At 44.9% G+C, this 19884-nt stretch overlaps 1 protein-coding gene across 2 annotated transcripts in view; it reads left to right on the top strand.

Annotated features, from left to right (window-relative positions):
- The window catches only part of PPM1L (protein phosphatase, Mg2+/Mn2+ dependent 1L), a 305665-nt gene extending 285787 nt beyond the window's left edge, over nucleotides 1–19878 (top strand). For both annotated transcript variants that reach the window (XM_002926824.4, XM_019807613.2), the window contains 2 exons: nucleotides 12852–13013; nucleotides 16170–19878. In XM_002926824.4, coding sequence (XP_002926870.1) covers nucleotides 12852–13013; nucleotides 16170–16516 — 509 coding nt within the window. In that variant the 3' untranslated portion in view covers nucleotides 16517–19878. The remainder of the gene's footprint in view (nucleotides 1–12851; nucleotides 13014–16169) is intronic.
- The last annotated feature ends 6 nt before the right edge of the window (nucleotides 19879–19884 follow it).

The raw sequence follows: 19884 nt of genomic DNA, 5'->3' as shown, positions 1-19884 counted from the left end.
AGCCAGGAGGAGGGGCAGAAGGAGAGGGAATGAGAATCCCAAGCAGATTCTACACTGAGCTTGAAGCCCAACGTTGGGCTTGATCTCACAACCCAGAGACCATGACCTGAACCAAAACCAAGAATCGGGGTCACCCAACTGACTACACCACCCGGGCAATTTCGTATTGTCCCAGTTGTTGAGGCATAGATGGGATATCACTTTTTGATATGCATCCAGATGGGCCAGAAGGATTTTACGAGACCTTTAGGACAGCAGCTTGCCCGGAGACAATGCTTTAGAGTCATTTTCATAGTCCACTGAATCCAAAGCAAGCTGGAAAGTTAGTATTGGATCAAATTGGCCCAAATCTGATTTGGTTTTATTTATTTGTTCTAAATGAACATAAGTGTACAGCCTTTATTTTGTCCCTTTAAATGGGGATATCAGTGACTATGTTGTGTTTGGATGGAAGAGATCGTCTGGAAATAATTTATGTGTAACTGCAGAAACTGCCAATGGGATGCTTCTCAAGGGCAAATGGCTTTGGAGACTGTTTCTTCTTCCAGCTAGAATTCTTCAGTAGTAACTAACTGACTCAGTGGCCAGGGAAGTCACGTTTGGTTATCAAACAGTTTTGGTACTGGCTATAGTATTTTTAAAATTAAATTTCATAATTTCTAGGCCAGGGTAAAATTTAAAATGTGTAATGTGCAATAGACAGGAGATATCTATCCTCTATCTATCCATCCACACACACTACACAGCTACAAAACAAATGTATAAAGATGTCACTTCATTTATCTCTCTAGAACTGAATATACCTTGGATTTTTGAATCCATATTGGACCTGGTACTAAAATCTTGCTCTATTTACTCCCAGGTATATTGCATAATTTCCTGATTTTTCTCAGGTTCTTATATTAAGTTTGTGTTTTCATCCCCTCTTCCCCAGGGGTGATCTGAGTGTCTGAATGTTGTTACTGTCCTGGTATCTGCTGGGATTACCCAGGGTGTCCAGAACCTGTGGTTGGAAGGCCCACTCATCCCAGCTCTGAAGGACCTGAGGGTTGCCATTCCTCCCTCAGGGGAAGAAGCCCAGCACTTCTCAGTGGTTCTGTCTGCTTCACATGAGGCTGCCTACATGAGCTCATTCAACCTTTGTGTCTCCATACCAGGACAAAGGTTTATGATTTCTTGGACTGTACCCTGGAAAGCAAGATTTAGCTCTTCTGTGCTTCAAGTTCCATGTGATTCTAGAAGACCCACACATCAAAGACACCCTCCTGTTTTCCTCTTTGTCTCCCCTCCATCTCCCCCACCCCCACCACTTGGCCAACCTTAGTTGGGGGGGGGGGCAGGAAGGAAGGACTCATGGGCAGGAAAACCCGCTGTTTGCTCCATCTTCATATGCCTGTGGTTAGTCCAGAATGTGGGCTGATGGATGCTCAAAAAGATTTTTCTCTTGAGAATAGTTTCTTTGTGAGTTTCCATGGTCTCTTAAAAGCTGAAAAGCTAAACGTGACTACTTCTTTTTCTTTGCACTTTGGCCACAGCAGTCCTAGTCTTCCCTAGGATGACAAGTGCCGCAGACTGAATGAAGGAGGGTCGTAGACATGCAAGGGACGCAAGGGCAGGAACTTCAGTGGATATCTCCAAATGGCGTTCTTCCAACACATGAATATGTAAATAGATTTATAGCTATGCGGTAATTTAAATAACAATAAATGAATAAACTCAAAGTCCAGGTTTGTTTTAATTGAAACCGAGGGGTAGAGGGTTGATTCTACACTAAGAAAAAAAGTCAAAAAAAGTGTAATTCGTGGTTAAAGCACTAGAGGAATCAGGCTTCCTCTCCCCTCTTCTCTCTCCGCCTTTCTCCTCTCTGCCTTTTATTAAAAAGCAAACGGCCCTTTTATAAAGCTCAATTTCCGAAGTTCCTATTATACCCACTCCCACAGCATTCGTAAAGAAGCAGAGACAGTACTTGTAATTTGCTGGGAACCCTAAAGAGAAGTGAGATATCTCACTGAAGAATTCTCAAATCACGTGAAGACATGAAAAAATGTAGCCAGTGCTTCTCTGGGTTATGTGGGAAGAATCAAAGAACCATGAAATTAATGTTATTTATTATTAACGGATACTGGACTTAGGATCCAGTATGTGATAGTGTCATTATAAGTTAAGCTCAGTAGCACGCTATCATCTGAACTAAATGTCAGCAATGTTACAAGTGTATCAGTGGGTGTCCCAAGGGCTTGTCTGCTTACTTCTTCCTCAAAATAATCATGTCCAGCAAGTATGGATGAAAGCTCCTGTAGCAAGAGGACCTGCTAGGGTTTTCTAAGACTCCCAAATGCATGAGATCAGTTTAATAGAAACCAGCTCTCTTTAACATGTTCATACTTAACCGAAAAGGAAGGATTAGAAGGATGCCCATAGGCCACACTCAAAGGTGAAAAAAACATTATTATTACAACAGTTGAAAGTAAAGTTGAAGAACATTTCAATTTCAAAACGGCATTCAAGAGCATCAGATGACACATCTATATTTTAACTCTGGTGAAGTGTGAAAATTAAATGAATATATTCCATCGGATTCTAAAAGCTTGAATTATGACCTCCCCCCACCCCATTAAATAGATTATTTTTCATATTTAGGATGTCACACCTCATTTGTGGAAAAGACCTTTCTGCCACTCATAAACTCTTCCTTATTTCTTCTAGTCATTTTATTTATTACTAAATTTTTGCCGAGGAAGAGCCCAAGTGTACCTAAGTCTAGAATTAAACCACATAGCACTAGGGTTTAAAATAATAGAATTTGTTATCAAGTTGACTGGCTCACATTCAGCGAGTGTCAAACCCAATGGGTGAAATTTTTGCTCGGGCAAAAATCTCGCTGAGGAAATGAAAATTCACAATTTGTAATAGACCTTTTTCTCATAAAATGTTATTCCTGCCACTCTGCCCTCTGGCATGTGATGGGGGGGAGTTGAGGCAGCTTTGGGTTGCAAAGGAGGACCCAGAAAGTGCAGTTTGGAGGAGCTTTCTGTCTGTGCCCAGCCCAGGACTCACATAAGCCTCCCTGAATATGTGGGTGTGTCCCATCCCTGCTCCCTCCCTTTGGAAACCCACAGAGATGGTTTGCCATACTAGTACTTCAGCTCTGGGGTAAAGAAGTCCTTAATGTGTCCTCAGTCACACTCCCATGTGGCCTTAAAGATGTTGCTAACAATACTTCATTCTTCAGGTCAGCTTTGGGGCTCCTACCAGTCTGCGTGCTCTTGTGCTGGAATTCCTCATTGAGAGGCCTTCTTCTATGGTGGCTTTCTTCCTGGGGTGGCTGGGGGCCGGGTATGGCCTGAGAAGCAGGGTTCCCCATATCATTGTTCACGTTTGACTACACAGCGTTAGGAGGCATCGTTCACGCTGTGGTCATTATCAATTTGAAAATGTATTTTAGTGATTTTAGTAGTAAAATGTCGTAGGGAAGAAATACCTTTTTCTGCTTTGCACAAAAACATTAAATACGGGCTAGCAACCGCCTGCCCCAAGGTTGAAAGCAGCAAACACTCTGGCAACACACTGGTTGAGCTCTGCCTCTCACTAGCTGCGTGACTTTGCGCTAATCCCTTAATCTCGGTTTTATCATCTGCAAAATGGAGATAATAGTACCTCATAGGCTCTTAAGGTTAAAGAAATTGCATATGTCGAGGACTGGGCATAGGGCCTGGCTCACAGTAAATGGTCAGGACGTGGTAGTTCTCATCACTGGGCCCGTACAAGCCTCTCTACACACATAGATCTCTTTCCAAACACCTCCCACTCAGGGCTCTCGTAGCACAAAATAGCTTTCAGGCTCATCACTACAAGACTCATTACACTGGAACTATTGGTTTTTAGTATGAGTCGGTAATTAGTATTAATTCGATAACCTTGCCTACGGAGTCAGCCTGAAGAGCGGTGATTCTCCCAGCCCGGGTACATTGAAGAGGGCCTGCATCTGAGAGAATTTAGAGCAGGGACTACAAGGACTCAGGCAGTAGATGAGAGAGAAGGAATCAAGAAGGAGAGCTTAGAGCTCGCTCTTTAGCCTTACAGACAGCAGATCAGCCCTGACAGGACTGTCTCTGTCATGGCGTTAACTACGACAAGAAAGACCGGTGAACAAGCTCTGAGCAGGTCAAACTTTGGCAGACGTAAAGATTATGCAGACAGGGGATGGGGGCCGGGGAGTCTTATCTACAAACTACCTGGCACTTTATCTGTGTTTCGGGGCTCTGCACAGCGGTGGCTGCGGGAGGTGGGGGCTGGAAGTCCCTGCTGACGGTGATCTTATCATTCCCCATGGTTCTTTCATTAATGACTGCCTTCGCCTGCTCTGTTTCCAATATGTTGCTCACCAATATAATTTCTGTCAGTCACCGAGCCCTGATGTCATCTAGCCTGAAATTGTGGTATTGAGCTACCATTCATTGTCAAACCTTTACAAGGTAAGCCTGTTTCTCCTCATCCTCCAGATGTCTTGGTTTTCCTCTGCTGCATATACTGAACGGCCTTTAGACTGTTAACACCTTCACTGAAATCCTCTCCCATTCTTCTGCATGTGTGTATGTCCCCTTCTCCCTCTCCCCTTCTCTACTCCTGGTGACCTCTTCTCCACTCCACCCTCAATCTCTTGCTCCCTTTCCTAAGGAAAAAAATGGCACTTTTCCTTAAACTTTTACAGAAGACTTGATGTCACAGAGGGGAGTCACTATGTGGCATTGTGTGGGAGCATGTCCCGGAGCATTTATGAAGCAAGGCTCCTAAGCTATGTTCATTCTACCTGCTTTTCCCCATTCTGCCTAGCCTCCCACTCCCACTCCAAGAAGAAATAAAATTACAGTATCTCTTGCTTAAGAAAATGTTGTGGCAAGGTGAATTTCAGAAAATAAGGATTCTTGGGACTCCAGTTTTTATCTTTTTTAAAAAAGAGTTATTTATTCATGTATTTATTTGAGAGGGAGAGAGAGTCTTTTTTTAAAGATTTTATTTATGTATTTATTAGAGAGACACAGAGAGATAGCAACAGTGAGCCTGAGCAGGCACGAGCCAGGAGGAGAGGGAGCCCAAGGCCGGCTCGATCCTCATGACCTGAGCCAAAGGCGGACGCTTAACCGACTGAGCCACCCAGGCGCCCCAGGGAGAGAGAGTCTTAAGCAGGCTCCACACTGAGCAGAGCCTGACATGGGGCTCCATCTCACAACCTTGAGATCACAACTGAGCTGAAACCAAGAGTCAGATGCTTAGCTGACTGAGCCACCTAGGCACCCCACGTGACTCCAATTTTTAAATCACAGCCGTAGGCATACAGAAAGTGGGGGTGGGGAGTGTAAGGGATTGAGGGTAATGTGCTTTGATTGGCACCAGGGCGGGGAGTTCTGCTCTGAGTAGCAGCTGACAGTAGCTCTGCTAGACATAAAGTGAGGCTGTTGGGCAGGGAGTGGGGGAAGGGCGGGCCTAAAGACAGGGGGGCTTGCTTGTCTGTCACTGAGTCATTGACGGATAGTCACTGATGATAGACTCTGAATCTGAACTTGAACTATCTGTGGGCAGGGCTGCTGTCACCGTTGTCACTGCTATGCTCCTGGGCTTTGTTTCCACCTGTACCAAGATTGTCAGCTCTGCTTTTCCTGTTTCATGTCTTGTATACTTTGGTTTATTCAGTGGATACGCTCAAGTGTCCTGAATACATTTTGGTTTTAAATGACATACTGTGTTCATCTTAATACAGAAAAGTATAAAGAAAACAAAGTAGTCTAAAATCTTATCACCTAGATAACCCTGCTAGTATATTTGTTAAATAAGGGTATGAATATTTATAGAATATCTATATTTACAAAGTCCAAAGTGTGAGTCGTACCAATGCTACCATTAGTACGTGTTGCAAAAGCACCTCGTGTCCCCTCAATGCTTAGCGTCGCCCTTAGCGTTTGGAGTCTGCACAGTGTACGAAGCGCTGTTATGGAATACAGCAATGAGTGTTATATATATGTCTATATGTCTCACATATATATAAATGTATGTATACACACACACAACAATGAATAAGGAAGGCATCACCCTGGCGCAAAGGGAGGCTGTTAGTCTAATGAGTCAAATAATCATTTGACCACAGTTGCCTTTTGTTTGGCTTGCACTTTTTTTTTTTAAATAAAAGCTGCCAACATTTAAAAATCAGGGGAGTTGGGGATGCCTGGGTGGCTCAGTTGGTGAAGCATCTGCCTTCGGCTCAGGTCGCGATCCCAGGGTCCTGGAATCGAGTCCCTCATGGGGCTCCTTGCTCAGCGGGGAGTCTGCTTCTCCCTGTGCCTGCTGCTCCCCCTACTTGTGCTTGCTCTCTCTCTGACAAATAAATAAGTAAAATCTTAAAAAAATAAATATCAGGAGAGTTCACACAGTAATGGCTTCCCTTACAAAATCTGAAGAAAGGGGCGCCTGACTACTCAGTCAGAAGAACATGTGACTCTCGATCTCAGGGTTGTGAGGTCGAGCCCCACGTTGGGTGTAGAGATTACTTAAATAAATAAATAAACTTTCTTAAAAATCTGAAGAACTATTCACAAGGGGCCATATTCCCACCTGGCAGTGACCTTAACTGCTGAGGAGCGGCTGCCCCCTTCACCTGTGTCGGCCACAAGCCCCACCCACATGCCGTGTTGTGGCCCTGACACCGAAACCTGAGGTCCCCTGTTCCTTATCCTCATGCCTGCCCTTTCGTAGAGCAGAAAACATTTCAGAACCCATGCTCCTATCACAAGTAGGAGGATAAGACTCCTCCAAGAGGGCCACAGGCTTTTTCTTACACGTGACCTACTTCCCTGGAGACATTGGGGCTTGCAGTTCCAATTCAAGAGCAGCAGCATATTAAAGTTGAGAAGGACCCGGAGGTCAACTCATCCCAGCCACTTGTCTTTGATTTCGGAGTGGTTTGGCTGCCTTCTGATTGCTCATTATTGAGAGTTTTCACTGTACCAGCTTTGTTTAAGTGAACACAGTCACCATTCTATTAAATCAACTTCATATCACATGATCAAATATTGTCCGGATTCACAAACTGTTCTGTGACTTGCACCAAAGTATACTGTAAAAGGGGGCGAGTTGATGGGGACTCTTCAAAACAGAAATCTAGAAACAGGTCACAGACATCTTTACTTCTGGGAAGAGGAGGAGAGCAGCTTAGAACAGGAAGAAGTGCTGATTGTTAAAGTGGAGTCAGACCGTCCAGATATGTGACCTGGCCACCTTGTTACGCCACCCGAGACCTAGTTTCCCCATCTGTAAAATGGGGGTAATCATGCCTTATCTCAAAGGGTAGTGCAGATTAAGTTACACAATGTAAGTAAATGTTTAACATTATAATGAAAAACTTCAGTAATAGGGTCTATCATTGTTATTACTAGAGTAATCACTCTGGACTGCCAGGTTGTTTAGTCACTTAATCACTAAGTACATACGCCTCGAGCAGTGTCACCAAGGATAAGACACATGGATAAGACACTCTCTGCGCCCCATTTCCCCATCTGCTCAAAGGGAGGAATAATGCCTGCCCCTCACCCACACTGACGAGTCAGGAAATCAGCAACAGGTGTGTTTGTGAGCCACTTAGTGGCATTTATACTGCTGAACCAATTTTATTACACTTTGCTATTAATTAAACTAAGTTTTTAAAATACTGATAACTAGGGTTCCGAAGATGCCCGAACTAACCCAAGTTACTTAACCTTCATTAGGATTTACATTTTTCCCCGGGGGCGCCCCAGTGGCTCAGTCGATCTCAGCTCAGGCCTTAATCTCAGGGTTGTGACACCCACGCTGGATATGGAGTCTACTTTTAAAAAAAGAGAGAGAAAAAAAGGATTTACATTTTCTCAAGTCAACTCACCAAGTGAATGAAGTGCCTAGTAATATCCAACCAGAATATTTAGATCAGTCTAGAAGAGATTTTCTTGTGTGCCTCTACTTTGTCTCCCAGAAATTAAATCAGAGGAAAGAATTCTGGTTTAGAGGACAGACTAATGAATAATTTGCATTTGTGGGTTTTCCCTAAAGAAAACAAGAATTAGCAGGCCAACGTGACACTATGCCTGGTTTGCTCAAGTACGAATGGAGGTCAGAAGCAGACACAGAATGTGCATGTAATGACCACCATGAGGCACTTTTATCACTTCACAAGGTGCCACGGCTTTGGAAGGTGTGGTAAGGATGGAAGCCCTACCCATGTTTCATTTGCATTGGACTAGAAGCCTGGGCTGGAGGGAAAACTCGGGACAGGCCTGGGCAGGAAGCTCTCTCGAGTTACAGGCAGTGTGCCTGTGAACGTTACACATGTACAGAAGCGTCCTCATGTTTTGATCAATGTGTAAAATGTATTTTGCTACAGTTGGGCATCTCCCTGCTGAGGCAGTATCGGGAAGATGGTGTGTATTGTACTATTGACCTAGGTCGACATGTTCAGAACAAGTCAGAAGGGGGCGCCTGGGTGGCACAGCGGTTAAGCGTCTGCCTTCGGCTCAGGGCGTGATCCCGGTGTTATGGGATCGACCCACGTCAGGCTCTTCCACTATGAGCCTGCTTCTTCCTCTCCCACTCCCCCTGCTTGTGTTCCCTTCTCTCGCTGGCTGTCTCTATCTCTGTCGAATAAATAAATAAAATCTTTAAAAAAAAAAAAAAAAGAACAAGTCAGAAGGAGCTTAGCATTACGTCAGATCGGGATCAAAGAGACAGTGTGTGATTATTTATTCACTCATCTATTAATTTGTTTATTCAGCAAATATTGAGTACCTGCCATGTTCTAGGCATCAACATTGTAGTAGGGAAAACAAGCAATGTCTTTACCCTTGTGAAGTTTACATTGTACGGGGGAAGATTGGTATTGATTAAATTGTTTAAATAAATATACAAGATATTTACACAATGGTGTATTGTGAGGGCAGTGAGGAAAGTAAAGAGGAGATAAGATCCCTCCTATCAGAGAAGACCCCTCTGAGGATGTCACACTTAAACTAAGATGTCCACATGCATTAGTCAGCCAGCGTCAAAGACAATGAAATATACTAGGCAGAGGAACAGTGAGAACAAAGTCCCAAAGACAACAAAAGGATTGGCATGTTTGGGCAGCAGAAGGGAGGGAAAGCAAGGGAAAGAGTAGTGTGATATGACATTGGACAGTTTGGGTGGGGGCCAGACCATGCAGGATCTGGCCAGCAATGTTTTTCACCCGACTGGTGAAATAGCAGAGCTTAGAAAGGACAGTGACTTGGACTAGAGTCAACGTAATGAGAACAAAGAGAGCTGGAGGGTTTTAAGATGTACCTTAGAGGTAAGAGTGGCAGAACTTAATGAGGGATTGAATGTCAGGAATGAGGAAAAGGAGGGAAACGAGAAAAACAGGGCTGACTCCTAGCTTGAGTAACTAGATTGTGGTGCCATTTTCTGAGGCTTAGAAGTTAAATAACTTGCAAGACCTCACTTGATTAGGACATCGAAGTCTAGTCTATGGGAATTCGCTTTTTTCATTTTTTTAATCTGTGAAGTGAGGTTAATAGGTTAAATTTCCAAGATATCTTCCAGATTTGCAATTACGTTCTCTTCTAGATTAAATTGTTAACATAGAAACATTCTGAGGTATTAAGTAATATTGTCAGACTAGTACTATTATGGGATAAATCTTTTATATCAAATCTTGTAGCCAAAATTTGGTGGGTGTTTTTCCCTCATTGCAAGCAAAAGAAAAGGTGATTTTATCCATTTTCTCTTGGACACATGTTTTTCTGGAATCTTTCAGCAACAAGGTAGTTTGTTCTGTAAAGTAAGATAACATTATGAACTGTCTCTTGCAACGCCAAACTACGACTGCAGAGCCCAGACGATAAATTGCTTACAGTGAAACAGTTTTTAAGATTATGCTTGGGCCTCCACCCAGGATACAGGCAGGTTTCTATAGGGGAGGAATGGTGACATTTCCCTGATCCTAAAAACTCCCTGCAGCTCTAATTCCACCATCTGGGGCTCACCCATTTTGGCCAGGTCTAAGATTCTTTTGCTAACAAAAGCAGCCCCCACTGTTTCCAAGCAGTAAGTTTCTGAAATCCACATCATGAGATTTTTTTTATCCACAGAAACAATGGAATTGTGTCCTTGACAGAGGAATTTGCAGGCCAGGAATCTTAGGTATATGCAGCAACATGTGAGTAAAGCAAAGCAGCCTTTCTAAATCTATCCATAGACCTCCCCCCATTAAGCTATAAGCCCCTGAATCAGGATGCTAAAAGGAACAGAAAAATCCAACTTAAAAATCCATGAGCAGTAAAGATATTTAATGTCTCACAGAACAAGTCCGTTTCAGGCTGGTTCAGCAGTTCCACGGTATGTTGGGGACTCAGGCTCTTTACGGTGATCTTTGCTCTACCCGCAGCAGGGTGCCTTGACCCAGAGGCATATGGCCTCATAGTTCAAGATGGCTGCCACGGTTCTGGGAGACACCTGAGCCAACCCTGGACCAAAGAAGTGGGTTAGTTTCTTCATTGTGTCTCCTTTAGTGAGAGAGAAAGCCTTCCCAGAAGTCCCAAGCAGACATCCCCTTAAGTCCTTGTCTATGGAGCACCCAGTTGCCCTCATCTAGATAGTAGGACATTACCCCAGACTTGTTCCCCTCTCCTTTATTTCCTTCACTCTCTATGACCTCTCCATTCAGGTTTTAAATAATCTGTCTTCTCTCTATCTCTGTATTTACTGCATTAATTCAGATCTTCATTATCTCTATCTTTCTCTCTGCTTCCACTTTATCTTCCATATTGCCACTGAAACGATCTTTTAGAACACATAATCTCATCATGACACTATCCTGCTTAAAACCCTTCAATGACTCTTAGTCACATATGCGATTGCACTTCATTTTTTTTTTTCTAGCTGTAGGAATGACCTCTCCTTTCCCTCTTTTATTAAAGAAGACTTATGTGGTAGCTCAGTACAGCTAACAGACGGGTGTAGAGCTGCTCTGCTGAAATGGGGTGGGGAAAGGGCCCAGAGCCAGGTGGATCCCTCTGCTCTTCTCACAGGGAAGCCGCAGACCCCTTCCGTGGATCCCCGGTGGTACAGGCAAATCGAAACACCTCTACCCCTGTTGATATGGATCTCAGGAGTGTCAACCAGGCTAGCGACACAGGCTTAGATGGTAGTGGAGGCCAAGGTCAGGAACATGGTCTCTCAGAGTGTGCAGAGTGAGAAAGAAGGAGGGGAAGAGGGCCAAAGAGAGCTCAAAGAGGTCTATGAATGCACTGCCCCCAAGCCATGCAATATCTAATAAAGTCTCTAATTCATCATCAAACTTTATGAATGTGCCTTATAGTCTCTGATTGTGTTAAACAAGTTAACCCAATCAGATGCTTGAGGACAAAGTGAGAATGGTTGAAGACCAAAGGCAACTAATAGCAAAAACTGAGAATAACGATTTCTAATTGTATGAACTGTTTTTGTGTTTACATTTTCATTTTTACAGTGTTTTTTAAAGGTAAAAGACTCTCAATTTGCTTGGAATTCCTAAGATTAGTCTTTTTTTTTTTTCTTTCACAAAGCTTTTCATATCAGAAATCCTGAGTTGACCAATATTTCATGTATTTCCATTTCTGGCCAAGACAGTTTTGAGTTAAATAGGCTTAAGAATGGAATTTCAAACTGAAATATAATACCTGGATATGCTAAATATTCTAATCATTCTCCCTGCTCTTGATATTGACCTTTATTCTTTATGTCCACTTAAGAATTCAGTCTTATTTATGGTTCTGTGAAGGCTAAAAGCTGTTTAGACGCAGTTTACATTCTGTTATAGAATATGACCTTCTAAATGAGGAGGGAAATATTAATGAAGACATTGATGGGTAATTTTCACAAGCAAAGGCGTTAACAGTTTGAAGCAACAGCTTCATGGGTTGTACATTTCAGCAGGCATTTGCATACTCAGTGACACCGTCAGAAGGGGGGACGGAGAGGGAAGAGCTGGACAAAGGACACCGGGCAGGAAATAAGGCCAGGCTTGAGGTGGAGCAGACTGTCCATCTCCATTGCTTTTCTCCATTCTCATTTCAAGAAGGGTTTGTCCTTTTGTGTCTTGCATAGGTTGCAGGCAAGCAGCCTGTCAGTCTGGCTCCCCTTCTGACTCTGACCACCCCAACCCCCACCTGCCATCTACCTAGATCTCATTGCTGTCTTTGTAGGTTTTTCTGCTCCTGCCTTTATAGTCTGCCCCCACCCCACACTGAAGCTGACCTGTTTCTGGCTGCCAGGCTTTGCGTCAGACTTTGTACAGGCAAGTGTGTGTAGGCAGCTCCTTCACGGCACCGTAGGATCAGGCTGTTGGCTTCCGTCATTTACTGCCTCTTCCAGACTCTCCAGCCGAGGAGCCCACTCAACCCTCTCCTTCCCACTTTCAACTGGGACAGAAATGAGGCACCAATGAGAAGCAAAAAACATATATCAATTGTCAGAAGCTTCAAACTGATTTTGATTCTCTCTTAATCCTTTTAAATGTGATATGTGTTTAAATTAAATTCTGCATATTTCACAATATGCAGAAAGAAAAAGGATTTGGGAAAATGATAATTTTTCCTGGCCTATTTCAGTAATGTCCTAACATGGTTAAGAAAATTGGCGGTCAGATTGGATCAGTGTTGTTGAAGTGAACAGCCATCATTCTCAAGAGTGTCTGGAGCTAAGTTCTCACCCAGCAGGAGCAGCTTTAATGACCGAAGAATCCAGTAACAACAAGCAATAGCTGCATCTCAGTGCCACTGCTGACCTCTTACAATGCCTCTCTCTCGGTCTCTCAGGTACGACGTGTCTGATTGCTCTGCTCTCAGATAAGGACCTCACCGTGGCCAATGTGGGTGACTCGAGAGGGGTCCTGTGTGACAAGGACGGAAACGCCATTCCTCTGTCTCATGATCACAAGCCTTACCAACTGAAGGAGAGAAAGAGGATAAAGAGAGCTGGTGAGCTTGTGAATGCCTCCAAGGACTGTCTGCCATCCTGTTGGGTGAACAAAGTGGCTTACTTAGATTGCCCGCGGGGGTTAAGATTTCAGTTACCCCGTGATGAGTAGATCAGCACAGAGGCTGCTGCTGAGGCAGCTGAGGCTTGACTTTGTGACATTTCTTGTCAAATAAATGGCCGTCGAACTTGCCCTTCCTCATGGCCAAAGATTCCCAAAGGACCCTCCAAAAAGCCCTTTACTAGTTTAAAGGCTGATGAGATCTTTGGGCTCCTGCTTGCCATACCCTGCTTCCCTCCAGCTGTACGAAACTAACCATTCCCCAAGTGAACCATGTTTCTGCTAGCTCTGTGCCTCGGCAAGCGCCGTCCCCACCAGCCAGTGGATAACAATTACTTGTCCGCTAAGACTCAGTTTAAGGGTATCCTTTTGGTAAGCCTTCCCTGTCATTGTGCCAAAGGGTCCGCCAGTCTAGGTTAGGTGCCCCTTCATTTTCCCAACATCCTATGTGGGTAACCTATGAGGTTACCTTTCACAATGTGCGGACATACTTGGCTCTCTTATCTGTTCTGCCTTCCTGATTGTGAGCTCTTTGAGGGCAGAAAGTTGGTCTTGTTCCTCTCTATACTCCCAGCATCTTGCTCAGTGCCTGGAATGAGTAAATATTCTGGGGTTGGGGGGGGGTCCCTTTTTCATTCATTTTTTTCAACATCTAGAGACTGGGGTTACAAACTTAAATTCTGGAATTGGGATGGGATGGGTTATGGAGTAGACAGACATTAACAATAAACAAGAGAAAATAAGTAAATTATCTAGTATATTATAAAGTGATAACCATTATGAAGAGACATAAAGCAGGCAAGGGAATGGGGAGTATTGGGGGATGGTCACTACATGCCTCCCTAAGGTGACATTAGGACAAAGACTTGAAGGGAGATTATCAGTTGCTGATTACATTTTCATGATTCACTTTGGGGGATTCTCTCCTACCCATGGAAAGGAGGAATCCCTCCCTCTCCAGACTGACACTGCAGCATGTAGGCTCTGCACGATATGCCGGGCGACAGGCCCAGCTGTCCAAGGGGTGCTCATGTACTCTGGGTCTCTAACCAGAATGGGCGCCCGCTGCCCAGGGTCATTGCAGTTGACTCTTGGTCTCTATAGGTCAGCTTCTCCCCAGAACCTAATCAACATTTGGGTTTTCACAGTAGGAAACCGTACTGTTGAGTCAAAAAGTGTCGAAATTTATTATAACGTCCTCCTTCAGTGACTGCTGGAGAGGCAGAGTAATTTGTGAGAAAGCTTCAGTCCGGTTCTCTGTTGGTGGGATGGAACGAACAATGCTTCAGGAATAGCTATCCGGCTCTGCCGAGCTGCAAGCAGTATGAGCGAAATACTCTGGCTTCCTTACAAAGACACCATTTCCCCGTGAGTCTGCTGTGACCCTGGACTTAAGATACGGTTAGCCTACTCTTGTGCAAGCACAGGCAAGAATGTGTATATGATACCTGGAAATGTCATTTAGCATCCCGCATGCCCTTCTGAAATGGCGTTCCTATTTTATCTTCTCTCCTTGTCCCTGCCATTCCCCCCACCTACACCCCCACCCTACAGGGATGCTTTATAGAAGCCAGTTTGGACACTGTCTCCAAGGAGGTTAAGCTAGCCTGTGTCAAGGGTGTATTTTATAGCAAAGCTTAAGGGACAGTGATTGGTTTTATTACCTTTATGTGTATTTTCTCTGACCTCAGCCTTCCTTTCAGGGCACCTTTCCCTGTCCTGCTTAGGGTAACAATACACTGCGACCAGTCTGGGCCAAATACAAGTTGGTCCTTCCGTCTTCACTCCTTTTGTTTTATCCAACAACAGCAATAATATCAGCTGCCGTTTGTTTGCTCACTCTGTGCTGGGAGCCAAGCCTAGCTCTTTACATAGGCTTTCTCTTGACTTCCCTTATGAGGTTGATAATGTTATCCTCATTTTACGACCAAGGAAATAGAGCCTCAAAGAGGCATGTGTGCCCAAGGACACACAGCTAGTGAATGGTGAGATGAGAATCGAGACCAGGACACTGACTCTGGAGCCCATGCTCTTGCCTACTAGACCACACTTCTGGAATGTTCTCATACGTCCCTGCCCATAGGGGACAGGGCAGGGGACGTCCCTGCCATTCCCCCCACCCTTCGTTTGAAGCCCCACTTTATTGCTCACTCCTCCCTGATCGTCACAACCAGATATCATTGCTCCTCCTCCATCTGACTACAGCACTCAGCGGATACTAGTTTCACCCCGAAAGCACACCGCTTTGTGCTTACAGTTGTTAATACATGTAGCTTTTCCTTTCTGCTAGACAATCTGCTTCTTTAGAGAAAGGTCTGGATCTTGTTTAACTTTATAGCCTGCAAATTGCCTTGCGTGGAGCATACATTTATTTAATAGATATCTGACCAATAATAGTGAATGAACAAAGTTCTAACTCCCTTAAAGAGAAAATAATAATATATGGAATAACTCCTTTATTTCTCACGACTCAGGGAATAGGAACTCTTATTGTCCCCATTTTGTACCCAGGGCAACCTAGAATGAGAAAGCTAGAGCTTCTCATTTGAAATGACAGAGCCAAGAATCAAATCTATGCAGTCTGACCCAAGAGCCCGAGCCTTTCACCACCGTGCTAAAATACACCCTTCTTTAATCCCGACCCTAAGTAGGGAGCTCTTTTGAGATCTAGATGCACCCAAGGGCAGCTCAAGCTAAATGAAATAGCTCCGTGGTGGCCTGTGGTTCCCGGCCGTGTGCCTTCCAGTGCTCTTTGGCCATTGTCCTTGAATCCCTACCCTAGGACTCCCTGCTGTCAATCAATGAGCAGCCGAGGTGTTAAGTTAAAACTGATGCCCTCACCTACATGTATCTTCCTACCCTCAATATTTTTACCGATAGTCCTCAGAGCCTTTAAGATGCCAAGGATGAGGACATGAGGATCTCCTGGTAGAGTGTGAAGCCTCAAGCCCTGCGGTGGGAAGGCTACTCCTTCCTGGCAGTGCCCGGGGGAGGTGAGGGGGACACGCGCAGGAGATGAGCCTGTGTACATGCACCCAGACTCTACCGTGTGTGTGGTATCGGCTGCTCAAGCTAATGGCTCATTCTGTCTTTGCAGGTGGATTTATCAGTTTCAATGGCTCCTGGAGGGTCCAGGGAATCCTAGCCATGTCTCGGTCCCTGGGGGATTATCCGCTGAAAAATCTCAATGTGGTCATCCCAGACCCAGATATCCTGACCTTTGACCTGGACAAGCTCCAGCCCGAGTTCATGATCTTGGCATCAGATGGCCTCTGGGATGCTTTCAGCAATGAAGAAGCCGTTCGATTCATCAAGGAGCGCTTGGATGAACCTCACTTTGGGGCTAAGAGCATAGTTTTACAGTCATTTTACAGAGGCTGTCCTGACAATATAACGGTCATGGTGGTGAAGTTCAGGAATAGCAGCAAAACAGAAGAGCAGTGAACCCTTCCAGGTCTTGGCTGCCTTAGACTAAAGGACTGTCAACACACTGGTCTCTTTTAATGTAGTGAAAGGCGTGGGAGTTACAGTTAGGATCAGCCACCTAGACGTGGGATTCCCTCCCTGGTGGTCATAGGTCTATATGCAGTTATGAACAGAGGGTGCTCTTGGCCAACGTAGCTGAGAGGCTGGAAAATGGTTTCTTCATGTGTTCCCAATTCTTTCCTCCAATGTTCAAAATATATAAATATATAGCGGTAGATTCACATGTATGACGTGAATGGCATACGTGCCATATATTCTCCCCTTTGGGATTCTTTTCAAGACCTCTTCCAGGACTCTCCAGGCATCAGACTCTGTCCTCTCTTTGCAGCAGTGCACAGAGCAGGCCCTCAAAGCTGCGGGAGACAGGCTGCAGCGGCCCCTGTGAGTCTGGGCTGCCGGGCCGATGGCCGCTGCTGAGGGGCAGAGCTGTCCTGAGAAGGCTTTGTCCTCCGGAGCCCAGCTTTTCTGCTCAGCAGCAGCCCAGACACAGGGGTGAAATGGTTTATTATTCCGGGGCTGCTTTTGGGGACAGAGGGAAGCGGGGAGGATGAGGGCTGCCTGCACAGCAGACATAACCTTTTCCCCCGGCTTCCCTTCTTAAATGGACTCTGTGTACCACCTGACCCGTCTTCGTGCGTTTATCCTAATCGTGCATGACCTTAACCTTTTGCTTCGACCTCACCTTATGTAATAGGCAGCTGTGAAACGTCACCACCAGACACCACGATTTTTCGTCTTACCAGAAACCTGTTAGGGGAAATGAACAAAGCGAATCACAATACCATAATTTCTTCAATCTTTAAGGGTAGATAGAGGGAAATAGCAGCCAAATAAGTCACAGCGCCCCCTGGGAAATCTGCTGTTTCCATTAGAAGAGAAAGCTGGGGAGGTCACCACCCTGAACTGAGCTCCAGCGGCCATTTTTGTGCGGGTTTTGTTTTTCCCTCTTGTCCTAGTAGCTTTCGAGTGTTGTTCACACGGTGTTCTGAGAAGCACAGCCTAGAACTGCGTGTGTGTTCCTGGAAGCCGGGTACACAGTTCGCAGCGCAGTTTGGCATTTGGAGATAAAATGCTGGCATGTGCTTCTCCTTGACAGTGGAAAGGCCACCGCCCGTGACATTCGGTCGCAGATCACTGTCCACACCAGGTAGCTTTCCCCAGGCGAACACAACCCGCCCCACACCACCCTGCTCTCCGGCAACCATGCTGGCTGGGAATTCAAGCTCAAACCTGTATTGTTAAGTGGCTCGGAGTTACTTCCGGCCCAGGCTTGCTGCTCTTCATTTCCTGTCACCAAAGTCATGTTTCCAATCTCAGTATTTTATAAATTAATTGACAGAGAGTCCTGGGTCAGCCCGTTTGCCTGACTTAGGTGGCTCAAACAACCAAACAAGATTTTTGTTGTGTCCCCACCCCTCTGTGTCTGAAATGTCAAGGTGTCCACCTGGTTTCGTCCTTCTCAAGTGGGCACTTGTTAAAGCTTCTCAAAGATCCAATTCACTGGCCGGCCACTCCAGCCCCAGCCCACTGTGTCGTCCCCCACTCCCCCCCGCCCTCCGCCCTTCCTCAACTGTGGAGCTTTCCCGAAGCAGGTTCCAGGGAAGAACTTGGGAGGATGAAGATTCCCTTATGGCCGCCAAGGACTGCAACCTGTCTTGATTCCTCCAAGCGCTTCCCATTTTTTTTTTTTTTTACTGCAATGAGAATTAATAATGGCTTCCTAAGAGATTTGCTCACTTTTGTAAACTGTAATATTAGACTTTCCAACGTTAGAATTAGAACCATGGTTATTTTTTTTAGCTATAGAATGTTCTAGTACAAAATATCTGTCACCATTTTACATTGAAATATTGGCCTGTTGAGAGACAGTGAACATTTGGATTGTGTGTTTGGGGTGGGGGTTAGGAGAGAAAGGTAGGAGCCAGGCTGGTTGTGCTCAGTGAAGGGATGGGCAAGCCAGGTGGACTGAGCTTGCTTGGAGATCTAGGACATTCCAACTCTGGAAAGTTACCAAAGCCCACCCTCTAACTGAAGGTCAGGAATAAGCAGTTTCAGCATTTTATGCTGTACAGTCCATGTTCCTTTTTTATTTTTAACTTAACCCTAAAATTCATATTGACAAGGGAAAGATTTTTAAATTCCATCATCGTTACTGTCTAAAATGAAAAGAGACATGTTTTGGTGAAGATGAAAAAGCAAAGCTAGAGGACATGAGTGTTTCTTTACCCCGAGCGGGGTCTTCCTTGGTGGTGGGTGGTGCCAAGGGCAGGAGTGCTCCCCTTCCCCCCCAGCTGAGGTTACCGGTGTCTTCTAAAGTTTGCTTTGTAGAATTAATTCATTTCTGAACCTAGCCATGTAGTGTGTGTATTTCCTTCCCTTTCTTTCTGCCTCTTTTCCTCTCACTTTGGTTTGTAGATTTTTTTAAAGACAGACGTTTTAGGCAGAATAGTAGCAGTTTGATTAAGAGTTATGTCTAAAATCAGAGAACTTTGCTTCTTTCCCCTGTCCTGGCGTGCTTCCCCTGCTCCTCGTCCAGCTGTTCAGGGTCTGCAGACATCACCCCCAGGGGCCCTGTGGCTCATTTTCTAGAGACAAGGGAAAAGTTGAATCTAGCCTTTAGGGAAATAGATTTGAGAAGTTTGCATGTGAAGCTTCCCCAAACAGCACTGCCAAAGCTTTGGAATTGTCCCATGATGCTGCCCAGACCCCCCAGCCCGAGTTCGCATTGCCAATACCCCCATGGTGCCAAATTTTGGGATGGTTTTATGGTCTTTTAGAAATGAAGTTGGGAATGAATGACCACATGCTTACGAGCCCCCAGCAAGATGCCAAGCGCAGATTCTCATGAATGCACCGGTCCGCTGCTGCCCCCTGGCAATTTGTCCTCTCAGCATGGGTTGGGATTGGGAAGTGTGGATAGGACAAGGTAGGGAAAATTTTTTTGAAAATTCACTGTATTTGCAATTCTCTAATTAAAGAGTAAACAATACTTACATTAAAAATTCCAAAGCTAGTTCCCAAGACCTGCATTGATTTTATGTGACCAACTTGCCCAAGGCACTGACCTCTGAAGTCACTATTCTAATACATGACTATGCGCATATGTACACGTTACTGGTAACCAGTGGCTACTTCTGTTCCTTGCCTTAGAAGGTATTGGCCTCTTGAATCTTGTCTATGTAGTAAGACTTACAGAGAGTGTTTTCTAGAGTGAAAGAGCATATGCAATCTGGGTAATTTAAAACAGGGCTTATTTCATACAACTGTAATGATTTCAACCCACATCCATTCTGTGCAAACGGGGACTGCGTGAGAATCATGGCATC

This window comes from Ailuropoda melanoleuca, chromosome 1 (assembly GCF_002007445.2).
Source record: "Ailuropoda melanoleuca isolate Jingjing chromosome 1, ASM200744v2, whole genome shotgun sequence".
In the NCBI taxonomy this organism is placed as follows: Eukaryota; Metazoa; Chordata; class Mammalia; order Carnivora; family Ursidae; genus Ailuropoda; species Ailuropoda melanoleuca.
Note: the sequence above shows the minus strand (reverse complement) of the source record. Positions and strands in the feature narration are given on the sequence as shown.